Raw genomic sequence first — 19,286 nt, forward strand, 5'->3', positions numbered from 1 at the left:
CATACTGTAGCTCCAAACTCTTTTTCACTCAACCCGAGTGAAAAAGGTGACAGATACCAGGGCAGACACAAAACCACTCACAAATCAGTCCTATTTTGGGGTAAAAAAAAAAAAGAAGGTGACTGTCACCTAAAGGGGACTAGTTCACTGCTGTGAATTGGTTGCAGACTAATGGGCAAGTCTTGACCGTGGGCAAAAATTTAGAAGATAAGTTTTAGATTTTCATTACATTTGAACGTGTATTTGAAAAGCTTGCAATGTATGTCATATCCGATTTTTAAATGGATTTGGGTTTTCTACCTATGACCTTTATCCCATGGCATCATCACGGCTCTGAGGTGACATTCCACAGACCGAACAATGCATGTAACAGAAGATCAAGCAAAAGTCCCCGTGGTTTTGGTGGTTATATTTCAGCATCAGCGTATTTTCTTGGCAGCATATAAAAAAGAAAGGAAACAGAATGACTACAACTAAATAATCAAGTCTCTCTACACCACTCCTGTACAGTGTAGGTCCGATTGATGAGATGAACTGCCCCCATTTCATTCACATCTGTATCAAAAGTCAAGTCAAAATCTGAAAACCCGATCTACTAACCAATAGATCTACTAACCAATAGATCTACTAACCAATAGATCGACTAACCAATAGATCTACTAACCAATAGATCTACTAACCAATAGAAACTTTTGTAAAAATGTGCAGATCTACCCAATCTTCTCAGATCTACACAAGTGTCTCGGGGGCATTAGAGACATTTATTTCTTTGTCATTTGTAGATCTTTTGTCTTAATGGACCTACCCTCCAAAATAATTACAGCAATGGTTCAACCAATAACCAAGTGAGAGACCACATTTGGGACAATCTATCCGTTCGCTCGGGTGGGGAACCAAAAAAAAAAAAAAAACGTCCCTTACATGTCCCCAGGTACAGACAATAATAACAAGAGCTAGAAAATAAATTCTGACATTTGAAAATCCTTTATGGGAGGTAAAAGTCTTTTTACAAGTCCCCAGTGCCTCAGTGATCCATTATTTTTGTGGTTTTCATTTTTATATAAGCTATATGAAATGTATTCTATCCTGATGTGCCTCAGCGTATCAGAACAAAATGAAGCTAAAAATCAGAATCGAATATATCACACAATAGACAAATTAAGTGGTGCCGACATCCAGAACACCTTACTGGCCAAAACGTTGAGCACTACAAAGGGGATATTAGGCTGTCAGTGGAAACATCGGTATTCAGACAAGTAGAATGGTGGGGAAAAGCCGTCCATCCGCTAACAGATGTCTTGGCAATAGGGGGCGCTAATTCCAGGAGAACAGAAGTTCATGGCCAGTAACAGGATCCCAGGTCACTGGTGAAGGGGTGAGGTCTACCAGAGAGATACAGGCAGGCAAAGGGGCGGGGGGTAGGGGTAGGGGGGGTGGGGCTAGTTCCTCTCCTGCACAAATACAGTCTCCTGTGGACAAAGTCCCGCCTCCTGCAGTGTGATGTCATAGTCCAAGTGGGCGAGCTTCCGTCTAGGGAAGTTGGTGACGAGCTCGAAGCGTTCGTTAGGGTAACCCTTGGACTGCACGTGTCTTACCAGCGCCTTGAAGGGAGAGAGGAAGCGATGAGAAGACGTTTTGAGAAGCACTCAGTATTCAAGACACAATATGCAATAATCACCGGGCATGGAGAGGAATCCCTTGCTTTCATTTCAAAAAGGTGCAGTGAATGTGTCGTGTGCTGCTCACCATAAGTTTGGCTTTGGACGACAGAGAAATTTGCTCTCTCTGTCCATCCGGGTAACGAAGCATCAATCTGGCTTTGGGACCTGGGGAAAAATTAAAATGGAAAATGGAACGTTAAACATAGACAGACGTCTCCCACATATGATGCAGTCCTCCTCTGGGCCAATCGGTAAAGCAAATATGTCAAAGTTTTGACCGATGATTGCCGCCCCTTTGGTCAATCAGTATATTTGGAAAATAATAATAATTTCTCCAAGTTTTGTCAAAATGAGGTGAGTGGTGCTCTAGATGTTGCGCGTGGCATGTGATGTGAACAGATAATGTGGCATCTGCCTTGGGCTAATTGGTGTCATTTAGAAAATGGAGTGAAGCTCTGGTCAAATATTTGCTTCGCTCCTCATTCACCTGCATTGAAAAGCAAGAGCTAAAAAACACACACACATTTCTGGTTGTAGAGTAATTTCACAGCTTTGCTTTCGTACAGAGAAAATCCAACATGGCCGACTCGAATGGTGGCAGTACCACATCGTCCAATCGAAGACAAGACTGCTCTTACAGAGTAGAAAACACAAACATACGCAACAAAAACAGGTGCAGTGTAGCTTCTAGTCAGTCGTGACTCGTGAGGAGGGAATAGATGACGCGTCTAATGATTTGATAGATACCACGCAGCAATGAGCATAGCTGAGTGATAGCAACTTAGCTGTTAGCTAACAACCATGAGAATGATGTGCTAGCCAGAGCGGGTATTATGGTGGAGGAATTCATTTAAAAAGGTGGACACAAGTGTGACTGACCTCTCAGCACACAATACGCCCTGATCCAAGAAATCATACACAAAAACTAAAGTTCATCATTAGGGGTTCAAGCCCTGAAGGGGCTGAAACCCTATTGTTTTTCACCCGGTTTATTATTCTTGCTGTTTTTCATCTGCCCCAACGCAAATTCCCGTGAGTTGGTAAATGGTAGAGACCTGACATTTGGCCCAATGACAGATATTGTTGGCAGGTAGCTGCTCAAAAAAGATTTTTCGAATCGGCCTGAAGGTGGCGCTATAATCGATGGTTTTACGTTAAAGGCCTTAACTTCCACGCCGTTGGTCCGATTTTCAAACTTTTTTTTTCCAGATGTTCAGGTGGACCTGCTCTACAAATTTGCCATAAGGACCCTCAATGTCCGCCTGGAAAGTTTTTGAGATATTTGGAAAAGTTTGGAAAACACATTTTTGACATCTCCTCCTAGACCGTTGGACCGATTTGCACCACCATCGCCAGGAAGCATCTATGGAGCAAGCTCTACAAACTGGCTTTTTGAAACCTTTGAAATCTCCTTTCGTTTCGGAGATATTAATCGTTAAAGTTGTGAGAGGGCGTGGCCTCACAGCTAAATTGTAATAACTTCATGACCGATTAAGGAATCTTCACGAAACTTGCAGGAGGTCTTCGGAGACCATCCTAGACCATGTGTGTCAAATTTTGTGCAATTCGACCAAAAGGGGGCGCCATAAACGCCAGAAATGGGCGTGGCTTAACATAAAAAAGGCTGTAACTCCACACCTGTTTGTCCAATGATCGCGAAACTTGGCAGATATATCAAGGAGGATGTCCTAGTCAGAATCAGAAGCTTTGTCATCTGCGCAAGGCTTGAACCCCGCCCATCGCCGCTTGCGGCTATATTTATCTCTGCTTTTCAAGCATGATGGCAAGCTAACTCAGCTCCAAGATAGCCGCTAAGATACGATATCGTCTTTCTCTCAAGTTTGGTCAAAATCAATTGAGTTTAGGGCTGGGAGATAATGACTTGAAATCAATATCACGATTATTTCCAACTTTTACCTTGATTACGATAAGATTAGTATTTTTTTTAAGGGTACCCATGAATGCATGCAGTGGGGAAAGTATTAACCAAATGAACATGAATTGAATTTAGGGCTGTCACGGTCATCGGCATCACATCACTGCGGTTACGCTGCATTGGTTTATGGTAGGAGCGGGCATAGTGGAAAACACGCCATCTCCGACCTACGTGTGTTGAAGCTTCAGGCTTCAAGTCGCAAAACCATGGATGCTAATAGCCGTTAGCTGTCTAAGCTAACCGCTAATAACAACATTGACATTGACGTTTATTTGTATGGGTTTAACCAACTATTGTATTGGTATGCTGATCTGAAAGCTTACTATGTTTAGTAGGCTTTGATCAGCGAGTGAAGACAGCATGCAGGTGCCTGGTGAGAGAGAAGCTGCGCAGTGCGCACACACACACATGTGCATGTTGTCTGTGTTTCAATAACCAATGCGTCCACTTGCCCAGAATGGCGTGCCTGTTGAATGCCGAACAATTAAATATAGGCTTAGGCTATATTCCTAGATTTTTTTTATCTTTATTTATACAGGGGGAGTGACACTGACACTGAGAGCAAATGTCCTCCTTTTCAGGAGCGCCCTGTTCACACTCACACACAGGTTCACACTCACACACAGGTTCACACTCACACACAGGTTCACACTCACACACAGGTTCACACTCACACACAGGCTCACACTCGCACACAGGTTCACACTCGCACACAGGTTCACACTCACACACAGGTTCACACTCACACACAGGCTCACACTCACACACAGGTTCACACTCGCACACAGGCTCACACTCGCACACAGGTTCACACTCACACACAGGTTCACACTCACACACAGGCTCACACTCACACACAGGCTCACACTCGCACACAGGTTCACACTCACACACAGGTTCACACTCACACACAGGCTCACACTCACACACAGGTTCACACTCACACACAGGTTCACACTCACACACAGGCTCACACTCACACACAGGTTCACACTCACACAGGTTCACACTCACACACAGGTTCACACTCACACAGGTTCACACTCGCACACAGGTTCACACTCACACACAGGTTCACACTCACACAGGTTCACACTCACACAGGTTCACACTCACACACAGGTTCACACTCACACACAGGTTCACACTCACACAGGTTCACACTCACACACAGGTTCACACTCACACACAGGTTCACACTCACACACAGGTTCACACTCACACACAGGTTCACACTAGAGCTGTCACGATTCCTCGAGTACCTCGAATAACTCGAATAATTAAAATGATCGAGGCCAAAATGATTCGCCTCGACACGGCATTTAGAGACTGTGTTTCTCACGGACGCTTACTGGTGTGGCACAGCGCTCTTCCTGTGTAAACACGTGAGGACACATGATCGCAGACAGACCAGAGAGCAGCTATAGCGAGCGGACCCCGCAAAATGGAACGAGGCGGCGGAGAAAGCAGACAGGAGGAGCCGGGAAGGGAAGAACCAGGGCCGAAAAAGCGACCGAAACTGTCTAAAGTGTGGGATCATTTCACGCTGAAAAAGGACACGAACTCAGTGGTGTGCAAGTACTGTAACGATACTTGCATATCACAACAGTACCTCGTCAATGCTTCAGCACCTGAACCGTAAACATCCAGTCTACGTATCCACCAGCGCATCTACGTCGAGCGGAGCAAGGTAACGTAACGTTAACTATACACAACGCTAATGTAAATGTATGCTAATGATTGCTACTTGATATTAAGACTAGTAGTAGTTGTGCTGCTGGCTTGCCACGTTGCCAATATGACTATTAGTAACTGCATTCACGCTGCATTTTTTTGATGTGGCTTGCCGTTTTCTGTGAGAAATACAAAGCTCAACCTAACATTAACGTTAGCGGCTAATTTAACAGCGTTGTGTGTGTGTGTGTGTGTGTGTGTGTGATCACACTAGCCTGTTGGTGTGTGAGAGAGAGTGAGTGTGTGTGAGAGAGAAAGAGTGTGTGTGTGGAGAATGTACATTTACACACCCTAGACCGGTCGACTCTTCTCATGATGATTGCAAACAATTATTTAATTGGTGCATTTTAGGCTCCAATTATTACACCACCTGACCTGTTATCTTGCTATTCTGATATTTGTGTCAATAATAGGCAAACAGGTCTAGGGTGTGTAAATGCGCATTCTCCAGTTTTGTTATGAACTTACCTAATAAATATCAATATTAATTATTATTTCACCTCTTTTTCAGCGGATCACAGCGTACTATGGACAGCTTTGTAAGGACGGGTGGAAAAGATGAATGGTGCCACTGCCAGTTCTATGCAATTTAAAAATAAAAATGTTGTTTTTTCTAAGAAAGAAACTAATGTAGTTGTTTATTTGAAGAGATTTATCTTATTTTTTGGTGTATATTTACGATAAGCCTTTGAAAACACAAAAAAGGGTTCTTATCCGATTACTCGATTAATCGATGGATTATTCGGTAGAATACTCGATTACTAAAAGAATCGATAGTTGCAGCACTAGTTCACACTCACATACAGGTTCGTACGCGTCACTGAAGTACTTCTCTAAATGAGTGAGCTCCTCATTTGAAAATGCGACATCGTCATTTTTTGGTTTTGTGTTTTTCCCATCATCCTCTTCCAACCATTCATCAAACCTAAGTCCACCATATGAATCAAAATGAACAACAAAACTATTCATTTTGTGGACATTTTTTCAATTGAGCATGGCTATAATGAGTCAAGGTGTGCGGTTATGCTGGTTTGAGCACATTCTAAATGTCTAGTTGACCAATCGGATTGCTTGGTCAGAACTACCTGTTGTATAATTAGTGTTTGCTTTTTAACATTGATTTAGACAACACAATTGTGTATCAGGATAACTTGATGTCGCCATTTCATCATGATGATATTGAAAGATCATAAATGATATGATGAACTTGACTTATTGCCCAGCCCTAGCTAGGTGCATGCTCATATTCAGACAAATTAAACATAGAAACAGGGTTCTCCCTGCCTATCTAGGCAGTATTATTGGCCACCAGTGCCGCCATCTTTGTTGAAAATGGAAATGGACGTTCTCCAGCCTTTGCAATCTTTGGCTCAGGAAACAAAATCCAAAGAATGTGCATTTGACACACATGGACATTACATCCACACCAATCTGGGAACCCAGAGTCTAATTGTATTTGAAAAATAGACTCTGGGACAGCCCTACTGTTTTTCCCAGCTTCCTGTACAGCGCGCCTCTCCTGCCACCGTCACTTCCTTTTCCGCGTCCGTGCTCCACTGTTTACAGTCTAAATAGCAACTTGCGCTGTGACTTTCCAGTCATTTTCCACTGTTCCACTATGCAGTGTGTTTATGCGTTAACGTGATTAGTGAATAGCTGAAATGGACGCGGAAAAGGAAGTGACGGTGGCTTTTCCATCACTTCCGCTTTCCTTTTCCTTTCGGCTATTTGCTAATAATGTTCAAACTGCATAGAAGTCTCACAACAACAACAGTGGAAAATGACTGGAAAGTCGCGGCGTAAGGGCCTGTGTCCACCTAGCGTCTTTTCTTCAGGTCCAGCATAATTTTTTCAGTTGTTTCCAATGAGGAGCGAGCGTATGCGGGCGCACACGGACGTCTAGAGAAAGTGCGCTGTGCCCAGCGTCTATTCTCAGAGCGTTCCGGCGTTTTTGTGCGCCGGCTCCCAGCGCTTCCAGCTGAAAATATTTTAACTTTTCAGAAAGACGCTGGTGTTGGCTGCTCCTTTCTGGCAGCTAATCATAATGGAGAAACTATCGCAACAGAGACAGAACGGCTCAATTGTGGGAGCAGATTGGCTAGACACTTAATATTTCTGGTGAGTGTTGTGCTTACTGCTTTTAATAACGTAGCCTACCTGTGTTGTTAGCTTGTCAGCTATCAAGCTACTACCACACTGAACTAACGTTATTTTCAGACTGCTTCCTTGTTATATTGTTATATTTCCAGCGTTTAACGTCGGAAAAAGACGCTAGGTGGACACAGGCCCTAAGTTGCTATTTAGACTTTTAACAGTGGAGCACGGACGCGGAAAAGGAAGTGACGGTGGCAGGAGAGGGGCGCTGTCCAGGAAGCCGGCTATTTAAATTTTTCAAAAAAAAATAGACTCTGGGTTCCCAGATTGCATCCACCACACGCTCATACATTTTGCACAGTGCCTGATCGCCATACCATTGTCATCGAGGCCGTCCAAATCACAGGGTTTGGAGGTGCTGGATGGTCCAGCGCTTTGGGCTGCTGTGGTGGTGGTGGTACAGTGGTTCCCTCCAGAGTCCGCGTCAAGCTGACAATGACCAATGGCAGCAGCCGGGGGTTCCAGGTGGTTCTTTTTGCTCTCCTCCTTCCTGTGGCTGTGGTTGTTCTCTTTGTAGGACGACTTTCTGTGGCAGGAAGAAGAAGAAGAAACGGGGCTGTCCGGACAAAGAGGCGGGGGGGCGGAGGAGGAGGTGGAGCCGGAGGAGGCAGGGGGAGTGGCCGTGTGTTTGCTGGCAGAACTCGTCTCTTCCTGGAGTTCTGGCGTTTCGTTGTCCGAGCCGTCCACGGAGATGAGGCCCTCGCTGTCGGAGAACGGCTCCGCGTCCGAGTCCTCCTCCGACCGCGGGGAATCGGGAGCTTCCGGGACGTCGGAGGACTCGTAGTGCGTCTCCTGTAGGGACGCCCGGATGGCCGCCTCCAGCTGACTGTCCTCACTGGCATCGATCAGACTCTCCTGGATCAGGGAGCAGAACAAGTGTGCAGAAAGGTGTTGAAAACAAACCACAGAGCTGGACGGACGGATTCACGCAAAGAAGTGAATCAAGACAAATCTAACTTTGAGAGAAGAAACTCCCCAAACCTTATTTTAGTGAAGGATAAACCGCAGTGAGCAAAGAGTTACAGAGAGAGAGAGAGAGGAGAGGAAGAGAGCGATGAGAGGAGAGAGAGACTCAGAGAGAGCAGACACATGAGAGTAGAGAGAGACTCACAGAGAGAGCAGACACATGAGAGGAGAGAGAGACTCACAGAGAGAGCAGACACATGAGAGGAGAGACTCACAGAGAGAGCAGACACATGAGAGGAGAGAGAGACTCACAGAGAGAGCAGACATGTGAGAGGAGAGACTCACAGAGAGAGCAGACACGTGAGAGGAGAGACTCACAGAGAGAGCAGACACGTGAGAGGAGAGACTCACAGAGAGAGCAGACACGTGAGAGGAGAGACTCACAGAGAGAGCAGACACATGAGAGGAGAGACTCACAGAGAGAGCAGACACGTGAGAGGAGAGACTCACAGAGAGAGCAGACACATGAGAGGAGAGAGAGACTCACAGAGAGAGCAGACACATGAGAGGAGAGACTCACAGAGAGAGCAGACACATGAGAGGAGAGACTCACAGAGAGAGCAGACACATGAGAGGAGAGAGACTCACAGAGAGAGCAGACACATGAGAGGAGAGAGAGACTCACAGAGAGAGCAGACACATGAGAGGAGAGACTCACAGAGAGAGCAGACACATGAGAGGAGAGAGACTCACAGAGAGAGCAGACACATGAGAGGAGAGACTCACAGAGAGAGCAGACACATGAGAGGAGAGACTCACAGAGAGAGCAGACACATGAGAGGAGAGAGACTCACAGAGAGAGCAGACACATGAGAGGAGAGACTCACAGAGAGAGCAGACACATGAGAGGAGAGAGAGACTCACAGAGAGAGCAGACACATGAGAGGAGACTCACAGAGAGAGCAGACACATGAGAGGAGAGAGAGACCCACAGAGAGAGCAGACACATGAGAGGAGAGACTCACAGAGAGAGCAGACACATGAGAGGAGAGACTCACAGAGAGAGCAGACACATGAGAGGAGAGAGAGACTCACAGAACGAGCTCTTTTAGCAGGGGGTGCGGGGCAGGATGGACCATCTAGTTGTCCGTGCTCTGCCAGGAAGCCAGACGTCTGTTCCAGGAACGACGCCACATCCAGCTGGTTCCACTCCACCATTTTTTGACCTAAAGGGGACAAGTGATGAGGGAGCACAACACAACTCTAGGGTTACTTTAAATGTACACAAATTAGATTGTGAAGTAAAACAGAGCACGCATTTGAACTAACTACTAAGATAGAGATGCACGATATATCGGCAATCACATCGGTATCAGCCGATGTTAGTCATTTTTTAACATATCGGCATCGGTCTGATGTTGCAATGTTAATATCGGTTATCGGTATCAGGCAGCCAAAATGTTCACATTGGGAGGAAACAATGCAGTAAATCTATGATTTATGGGCTTTTCCAAATGTTTTCTAAATAAAGATATGCATTACTTTTTCAAATTCAGTGTTTACATGTGTTTTTCAGTATGTACAACATTTGATGTGTTTTTATACAGATCATATCGACATCGGCAAATAGTTATAGTTATCGGCCATACCAGCAATGTTAACATCGGTTATGGGTATCGGCCAAAATTTTCATATCAGTGCATCCCTACTACAAGATTATTTTTAAGATAGGAAAAGCAGAAAATGGAAATGTGGGTGTGTTCAGAGGCATGGTGTGGGTGTGTTCAGATGCATGGTGTGGGTGTGTTCAGATGCATGGTGTGGGTGTGTTCAGAGGCATGTGGGTGTGTTCAGATGCATGGTGTGGGTGTGTTCAGATGCATGGTGTGGGTGTGTTCAGATGCATGTGGGTGTGTTCAGATGCATGTGGGTGTGTTCAGATGCATGTGGGTGTGTTCAGATGCATGGTGTGGGTGTGTTCAGATGCATGGTGTGGGTGTGTTCAGAGGCATGTGGGTGTGTTCAGATGCATGATGTGGGTGTGTTCAGAGGCATGTGGGTGTGTTCAGATGCATGGACCTTGAACATAGAGAGCCGCAGGAACGAGTCCGGAAATCATCGATGCTAGCACTCCTGGTTCTTCACTGTTTTCGCCTATGGGAGTTTTGAATGGGTTTTTGGCGCGATGCTTCTAATAATCTCTCTGGGCAACGCTGGCTTAATCAAACGCGAACCAGTGTTTAGTAATATCTTCACACAGGAGGACCACTTTTATGAGTTTTGAAGCTTTTACGTGCCGTTAAAAGGGCGGCTAGCTAGCAAACGGCTAAATGAGACTACACTGTTGAGGCGATGGGGATACATACGTCAATAACGTCACCACTTCAAAGGACGAACACGGAAATTCTCTTTCCCTCACCTGGTTCAGCCCGTTCAGCCCGGGGTAATCAGTGCACACATCAACAACAGTCCAGGTTGAGTGCTGACGTGATGGGGAAGCCTATGCGACAGTGTGTAGTTCTGGATTAGCTTAGCTCGAGCTTTTTACTTCTAGGGCTCGCATTTACGCTACAAAACTCATGAAAGTGGTCCTCATGTGTAAAGATTATCCGACTGAACCCTGGTTCGAGTTTGATTAAGCTTGCCTTGCCCAGAGACCTTTTTTGAAGCATCGCGGCAAAAACTCATTCAAAAATCCCATAGACAGAAACAGTGAAGAACCAGGAAGTCCGGGACTTCCGCGTTCTAACTACAAAAATACGTCATCCCTGCGGCTCTCTATAGAACTGGGGTATTCAGCACATCATAGTTGAGCCATAGCTTTTGAATCATTTCATATAATAACAGCATGTCTTGTTTTCTAATTGGTGTGAAAACACAGGCAGGTTAGTCTAACTCTTCTTCATTGGTGTGAAAACACAGGCAGGTTAGTCTAACTCTTCTTCATTGGTGTGAAAACACAGGCAGGTTAGTCTAACTCTTCTTCATTTTAAAATAGCTGCACCAAATATTAGCGGAGGCATGGTGCAATTCACACACAGACGTCAGGATGGCAAACTAGGAATACTTTTGAAAACAGCTCCAAAAGAGATTGATGAAGAAGAAGAAGGTTCTGAAGACTGTTCTTTTGAAAACCTACCTCTGAATCTCAATTGCTATGGACTTTTATGTGTTCAATATTTTCGCTTCCTATTCTCAAATCTTTCTGATATATTTGGACCATGTACCAGAACCACTGACACTTTTGTGTGATGTCATTGCAGTTGGGGAAAGGCTTGAAGCCCTCTAGTGGCCGCTTGCGGCTATATTTCTTTTCATGTCGTTTTTTTTCTGCTACAGTGAAGTTGAGGCTCTGAGTACAAGAATGTCATTGCAGGTGACAGAGGTTTGCATTGTTGCCGGTATACGACAATAAACTTGAAACGTGATCATTTTAATCGTGTTCATGTATTTATTAACGACTAAACAATTCCTCAATTCCCGGGGAGGACAGAAAATGTCACCCGTGTGATCTGGGAGAGGTTGAAAATTAAATGCATTTGTTGTTCTACTGTCCGCTATATCACAATCTTAGACATTGGCTTTTCTGTCAAAATTATTTTGATGAAGGTCCTGATTTGTTTTCTATGTCTGATGATTGTAGACTTCAGTACTTGTTTACTGCAACAGTGTTCCAGGTAGCTCAGTTTGTGTTAAATGCCTACCAACAGCGTAGGATGGTACTTAGGTGGTTCTTTTTTTCATCGTCTGATATGTTCAGAGAGATCATATTCTGTTCTTTCGTTTTCTTTTTCTCGCTCCTGTATGTTTTGAATCTAGTGTATTGTAAGCCCATGTGGGCTGGGCACCTTAAGGTGCATGACACTTTGAAGAATAAAAAACGAACTACCGGTAACTAACATGACAGTTTGAATGTGCCTGAACAGCCATGACCCATCAGCTGTTTCTGTGTCGCCCCTGTAAACACTCACCTGTACGGGGGTCGAGGATGGAAATGTACGGGAACTTGTTCAGCTTGTAGAATTGGATGTACCTCTGTCCCTCTTCACTGTCATGATATACCTGCAAGAAAGAAAAGACGCAAGTGCATCAAATCAGTGGCGCCATGCATGTCAAGAGCAGGTTTAACAGACTTGCACAAATGTACACCTGGTTTTTAAATGTGACCTGTAACCGGATAAGATATCTGGAGAAGGAAAAACGCATGTTAATGCAAGGTGTAAACGCATCACGGCCAGAATGTGATCAGATCTTCCTGACCACATCTGGAGGTAGACTGGCTCAGATTGTACTCGGATCTCTTTCACCCCATTTACACCTGTTTTTTTTAAATGTGACCGTTATCTAGATAACTTCTGGATATAGACCTTATTCGCTAACCCTGGACGGTGCCATATTGTTGACATACCGTCCTATACGCACAGCGCTACTAGTAACAGCCTTATTGTCGTTTCTGTTCCATTACAAAATAGCGATGGTGATGACAGCAATAAAAAACCGAGAGTTGTTTGTATGCTGCCGTTAATGCCTGTAATAAATAAACAAAAGAAAAAACGAGGTGAACAGACTTTGCTGTGAGAAGCTGTCAGAAAGTTTCACCTGTCTCTCTCCTAACTATCCACACATCTCCTGTGCTGCTGACATATCCTCAGTCTCGCTCCCTTCACGTCTGTGGCCGGTAGAGATAGAAACAAACCACGGGGACTTTATTGCTGTCATTACTACAGCCATGCCTAACGCAGGTCACCATCTGGACACAACAGGAACGATACAGGTCACGCTAACGGCGGCTAGCTTCCTATAAACGCTGCTCTCACATAGGCTGCCACTTGAGAGCTGCAGCGCTATGTCGACAACATGGCGGCGGTGGGCGTGCCCGTACGCGAGTGACGTCAATCCAATAAGGTCTATAGGTCGCATTTAAAACCCAGGTGTAAATGGGGTTTAGAGTTGGTACATTTTTGTGATGACAACATTTTGTCAGTCAAAGGAAAACCAGGTCAAATCAGTTTCATGGCGATACGTTTGAGCCACAGGACCCTTGAGAAAAGCCCAGCACACAGTTTGGCGGAACAGAACTGCATCACAACAGGCTTAGAAACTGCATACCTGCCAGAATATAAAGTGCTCTCTGATGATGGTCCTCACTGCGTCGTTACTCCACACATCCCTGTTCAGACACTGGCAGGCAAAGTCCTGGACATTTTGAATGTTGATCATGAGCCACTTGTTCTCCAGTTGTCCACAGTCTTTTGCCTTTAGGAACAGGGGAGAAGATACACAACGAGAATGAACAGAAACAACCAAAAACTTGGTCTAGTCAATTGCTGTAGCATGAGGAAATCATTAACGTGGCGAATCTTTATGCGAGGCAGCAAGCTGAAGCAGATCTATTGTGAAGATGCAGCCTGGTGGCAGACAAACGAGCTTATTTGAGGAAATGAACAGGTGTGTCTTCATGGAGAACAGACACAACCATCTGTATCAGTGGCGGGCAACCATATGCCAGGCTTCACTTCCTAATGCTACACCAGCTGATTTCACAAATGAGCACACCTTCAACCGGAGAGGAAGAACTCATCGGTGAAATTAGTGTTTGGTCGGAATGAAAACCCGCATAACGCCTGGCCTTCCGCGTCCACACACGATTTGCCAACTGATCTACATAGTCACCGTGGAACGCAGAGTGAATAAAGACGTGTGGTGTGCAGGGTTCCAGCGAGTGTCTCCTCACCGTCTCAAAGCTGCCTTTGTGCATGAGCTCAATGGGAGGACGGAAAAGGTCTGCCAGGGTGCTCAGTTTCTTGTCCACGGTGCTGCCGTTACGCAGCTCCTGCTCCTGGCGAACTAGGAAACAACATCCATCCACAGTCATTACAGCAGGTATGAAGACAATGACAGTAAGGGTGAGACAATGTTGCAATGTTACAGTAAGGGTGAGACAATGTTGCAATGTTACAGTAAAGCCGTTTTCACACATGCGTACAGGAACATTGCCTGTAAATCAATAACGGCTATTTCCCGGAATTTCCCTTCACACCAAAACTCCGATGGTGAAATAAGTTTGCTTGTCTCACAATAAATCACACTCGTTTGACTTAAGAGGGCATGTATGTTGTATCCTTCACATTCGCTAACCAGTCTTTGAACTGAAATCTTTGAAGAAGTTGGGATCCCTGTCTGAGAGAAATAGCCTGGTTCGATGTTTATCCGTTCACCTGTGTCGCGTTGAATCACTTTTTACAGACTGGCTTCGTTTGATGTGTCCAGGGGCTTGCCTTCGCTGTCGGCAACGTAAGCAAAATACTTCTACATTTCGCTTCGTGCATCTGCTTTCTCTACAAGCGTTGGGCGGCTTGCAAGACTCTCAGAACATGCCGCTGCCATTTTCGCTGTGTCTGTCCTGTGTGTCGGGCTGCTGCGGAGGACTGAAGGACTGGCCAGAGAGCGAGCAGAGAGGGGAGGGGGGGAAATCGGCATGCCCACACATGAAGCAGACATACCGCTCTCATCACAAGCTCCGAAGTGGTCAAATGTCCCTGTTTATCTTTTTTTATATATATATAAAGCAATTTGGACTGTAAAAAAAAAGATGTCCGTGATGACGGGGGCACGGCACGCTTATACCGGAAAACAACTTTCACACATGAAGGCATTACACCGCTTTCTGGTCATTTCCCGGTATAAAGCGCATGTGTGAAAACGGCTTAAGGGTGAGACAATGACTAGGTTTACATGCACACAATATTCCGCTTTTTGCCCATATTCGGAAAATGACAATATTCCGACTAAATGAATAATCCACTAATATTCCCGTTTACATGCAGCTGTAGCTCGCCCTCCCCGACACGTGAGGGAGGGGGGAGAGAGAGAGATGCAGGTAGGCGGAGCCGCAGAGTTTTTCTGTTGAGAATAAACAGAGCAGCACTATTCTTACGAGCATCACTTGGTCCATTTCAGGAGCAGCTTGCTGCTGAAAAGTTTGGTGTTGCGCATCCAAGTCTTTCATAAAAAGTAGGCTAGTAGCCTACGTTATTACCTCGCAGGCTCGCAAGCATTGTGGACTTCCGTGGGCACTATAGGCTACTCTCTCTCTCTCTCTCTCTTTAAATCGATGTTTCTCATCTCCTCCCGATCAGAAATGTCGGCTTTTCTTTTTGCATGCCAGAGATGATTGATTATTATGATTATATCGCCTGTTCTAGCGCTTTCTAGCACACATCAGTTGACCACAAACAGACAACATGTGTCGCAAACTGCGGTAAAAACCCTGATTGAGACGCATATTCCGAATGCGCTGTATACATGATCAAAGAATCGTCCGAAAATCCGAATAATACTGGAATAACCCAGATGTCTTAATCGGAAAATGCTAAATTCGGAAAATGCAACTGGAATATGCTGTTTACATGACCCTTATCAAATTCAGAATATTGTCATTTTCCGAATAATAGTGGAATATTGTGTGCAGGTGAAAAAAGTCAATGTTAGAATGTTACAGTAAGGGTGAGACAATGTTGCAATGTTACAGTAAAGCCCGACACGCACAGGGAGCGAATCTTGACGCTCGTCATTTGACGCGCGTCAATTTCTGCCCCTATAGCGCACTGCAAGCATCAGATCTGAAATGTATACACCACAGAATGACAGAACCATCACTATTTGGGGGAAAAGGCCACTCATTTATATGTAATCAGGCACAATTGACCAACTAAAAAAAAGTTGTTATACCGTAGTTTTGAGCCCCTGTCATAAGCCTCTTCTAAACATGAACTGCGGATTATAACCGTAGAATCAGGTCCGACTATCCGCCGCAGTTACCCTGCTAGACATGACTCAATAAACCACTTAATCACTTTCTAAACATGGGGAGAAGCTCCGGGCGCGGTTTGGAGCACAGTGCTGCTGCCTGGCTACTGCAGAGGAAAGGTAGGCTACAGAATAGGCTACAATTCTCTCCTCTGGATCAATATGTTTCGAATGCATTTATTCCTCTAGTATTCTACTCAGAGATCGACTTTGCAGCGGGAAATATAGCCTTTTGTTCGGCACGTCATTCTGGGCAAGCTTGAGATAGAGGCTGTTGGATCATCCTACCTGTCTGTCCGTCCCGGTCTGCCGTGCAGAGGGGGAGAGAAAAAAAGCAGACATGACATCCAGGGATAGGCTATGTTTTGCTACCCGATGTGTTTAGAACATTATTGTCACGTTGTAGTCTTGCTACTAGTGTAGCGTATTAATGCCTGCTGTATTTAAACTGCAGTGAGATTTGTTTGTGAGCACTTATCGAGACAGAGACGGGGATGGAAGTGGAAAGCTCAGAGGCTTTGGTCGCTGCCGGAACCTCATTTGACGCTCGAAAATCGAAACGGGTTTCGAAGTACGAGCGTCAAGGCAGTTTGACGCGCGTCAGAACGCTCTTGTTGCGTGTTCGGCCCGTTTAACCCATTGATACCTGATGCAGCATTTGCGTGTATATCCCTCATTTGTGTGCGTATCCCTTTAAGGCCGCGAACCGTCTTAAAGGGATACACACACAAATGCTGCATCAGGTATCAATGGGTTAAAACAATGGGTGGGCTTCCAAACGCTGGGATCTGATGCTCCCTGTGCGTTTGGGGCTTAAGGGTGAGACAATGTTGCAATGTTACAGTGAGGGTGAGACAAAGATAGGAATTTTATTGTTGGGCGTGATTACACTGCGTTATCACTGCGTTATCACTGCATTGAGCAACCACATTATTTATCAACATCTTTAAGCCCAGGGGAAAATACTTGGAAAGATTTCAAATACTCACTAGTTTCTGTTTGGAAATCCCGGAAGCCATCAAATATAGATCGAGCAGGTCTTCGTCGCTTTGGCACTGCGCGTATAATAAACGGTCAGAAGTCACGTTCAGAACGTTAATTAAAGTCATGATTAGTGTTGAGATACATTAATACGTGGTAGGATGCAAGGTCAGATGCAATATAGTAGCCTACCTCCAAACAGTGGTCAGATGCAATATAGTAGCCTACCTCCAAACAGTGGTTCTGGTTCCACTAATATGTCCTGCTTCTGGGGAATGGGCGCTCGTACATCACTGAAAAATAAGGCAACATATAGTTTAAAAAGAATTTACTGTTAAAAAAAACCCATTAATAATAAAAAATAAAAATAATTCAAAACTAATAAAAAAAAATTAGAAAACATGTCAAAGAAAAATAAAACAAAAGAATTTCTAACCCAAAAGGGTTGTCCTACAAAAGTCTGTCTACATCAACTTACTCTGCAGGGGGACCTCTGCTGCTTGAAGCCCCTGTTGAACTGGAGCTGGTGCTGGGCTCTTCCGCTATCGCCCCTCCATCCAGGAACATGGTCACTGCCATCTCTAAGTTGTTGTTGCATGCTTCTAACATATGTTTTCCTACGCTTTCTGCGGCCCCTGGCAGAATGACACACACAGATCTGTGTAAACATTTGGGATTAAATAGTAATGCAATAGACAGTTATGCCTGTGTGACAAACTTGACACCATTCACATGATGCATTTATCGACTTGGTTAAAATGTGCCAAACTGACGCCATAACGTTACTAACGTTATACAGAGGGGGGGGGGACTCTGGTTTGATGCACTGTCCTAAATAATCAATATAATTTCAGGTTAAATTAAAGTCAACAGATCATCAGCATAAATAGTGTCAACAATCTGAAAAGCTTTTGCATAAATACTATTTGTGGTATAATCTTGATCAAGTGTACAGTAACGTTAGGGTGCTTCTAGGACTTTCCCGTGTGCCCTGTCTGCGCATGTCCGTTTCACTTCTTTCCAAGTAGTACACAAGCAGGCAGCCCCGAGCTGACTCGTCTCTCTTCCATTAAACAACTTCATATTTAAAACAACCGTTCGCCGTGTTAACGCGGTTAAACAATCAAACACAACGTTTAGCATGTCGGTGACAGAAACACTGCTCTGGAGCAGTAAGTAAGAGCACACCGCATGAAACACAAGATGTTTCAACCGCGTAACATAAGGCGGAGCCTGGGGAGCTTGTAGCCGAGCGAGCCTGATGGTGGTGAAGGAAAATGTTGCACACCCGACGTCCATTCCACACAATCAAGCAAGCAATACGAAAAGATAAGACAGGCAAAGCCCAGGCGAACGATATCTCGCTGTAATCAACGCCACGAAACAATCGGATTTTTCTAAGTGACTGCGAGATGTTACATTTGATGCCTTGTGCTTTTATGAGCCTCTTACAGTCTTTCGCTTCACAGTTTTACCAGCTAGCTCCACATTGTAGCCGCCGTTACTGTGTCTGCTGTTCTTTTCCCTCTGCACAGCATTGACAGGGCAGGGGGCAGTGCAAGACTTCATGCCCGTTTTGTTTCCTGCGTAGTAAATCCGCGGCGCTCGAGCGAGGAAGCGATTTTATTACGGTAGCCCATGCCGACTTTATGGATCAAAGACTAAATAAAATATTCCATTTACCTGTTATTGCTGTGAATTGCTGTATTAACCCATTCACCCCCGGAGCTGATGCATCTCCGAGCGCCGCCATCTTACCGCCACAAACAACAACACAAATGCTGCGCATGCGTTCACAGTCCTTTCCGTGGCGCGAGGGCCTTTGCGTCACCAGACTCTTGTTGCATTGTGGGATATGTAGTTCACCATATCCATTCAAATTCTAAATAATGACTTGTTAAGAAACTAAAAACTTGCTATTTGGAGTAGTGTGATTTTATTATTATTATTATTATTTGTATAATACATTCTGTTCAAAAACAGTCAGCCAAGTCCAAAGCCTGAAGCCGCAGAACAACCATTGTTTAGCAGTCAACTCCAAACAAGATCAAGTCCATTAATCTCACAAGAGGAAAACTGTTGTACAGCCTGCCATGTTTTGGATG

At 44.9% G+C, this 19,286-nt stretch overlaps 1 protein-coding gene across 3 annotated transcripts; it reads right to left on the minus strand.

Moving 5' to 3' along the window:
* Positions 1-3: 3 nt before the first annotated feature.
* ubxn7 (UBX domain protein 7) lies at positions 4-18,970 on the minus strand (the record flags this gene model as incomplete). Of its 3 annotated transcripts, none has more annotated exons than XM_083658862.1 (11): positions 4-1,601; positions 1,747-1,826; positions 7,803-8,340; positions 9,487-9,617; positions 12,363-12,453; positions 13,501-13,647; positions 14,126-14,238; positions 17,190-17,255; positions 17,410-17,474; positions 17,660-17,816; positions 18,865-18,970. In XM_083658862.1, 11 exons carry the CDS (start codon positions 18,968-18,970, stop codon positions 1,440-1,442), a joined length of 1,656 nt encoding a protein of 551 aa, XP_083514988.1. In that variant the 3' UTR covers positions 4-1,439. The 3 variants fall into 3 exon arrangements, with proteins under 3 accessions (XP_083514988.1, XP_083514990.1, XP_083514989.1); XM_083658864.1 differs by having other exon boundaries at positions 17,660-17,839; positions 18,865-18,934; XM_083658863.1 differs by lacking the exon at positions 17,190-17,255 and having other exon boundaries at positions 18,865-18,937.
* Positions 18,971-19,286: the final 316 nt, after the last annotated feature.

This window comes from Poromitra crassiceps (assembly GCF_964638095.1).
Source record: "Poromitra crassiceps genome assembly, chromosome: 23".
Lineage (NCBI taxonomy): Eukaryota > Metazoa > Chordata > Actinopteri > Beryciformes > Melamphaidae > Poromitra > Poromitra crassiceps.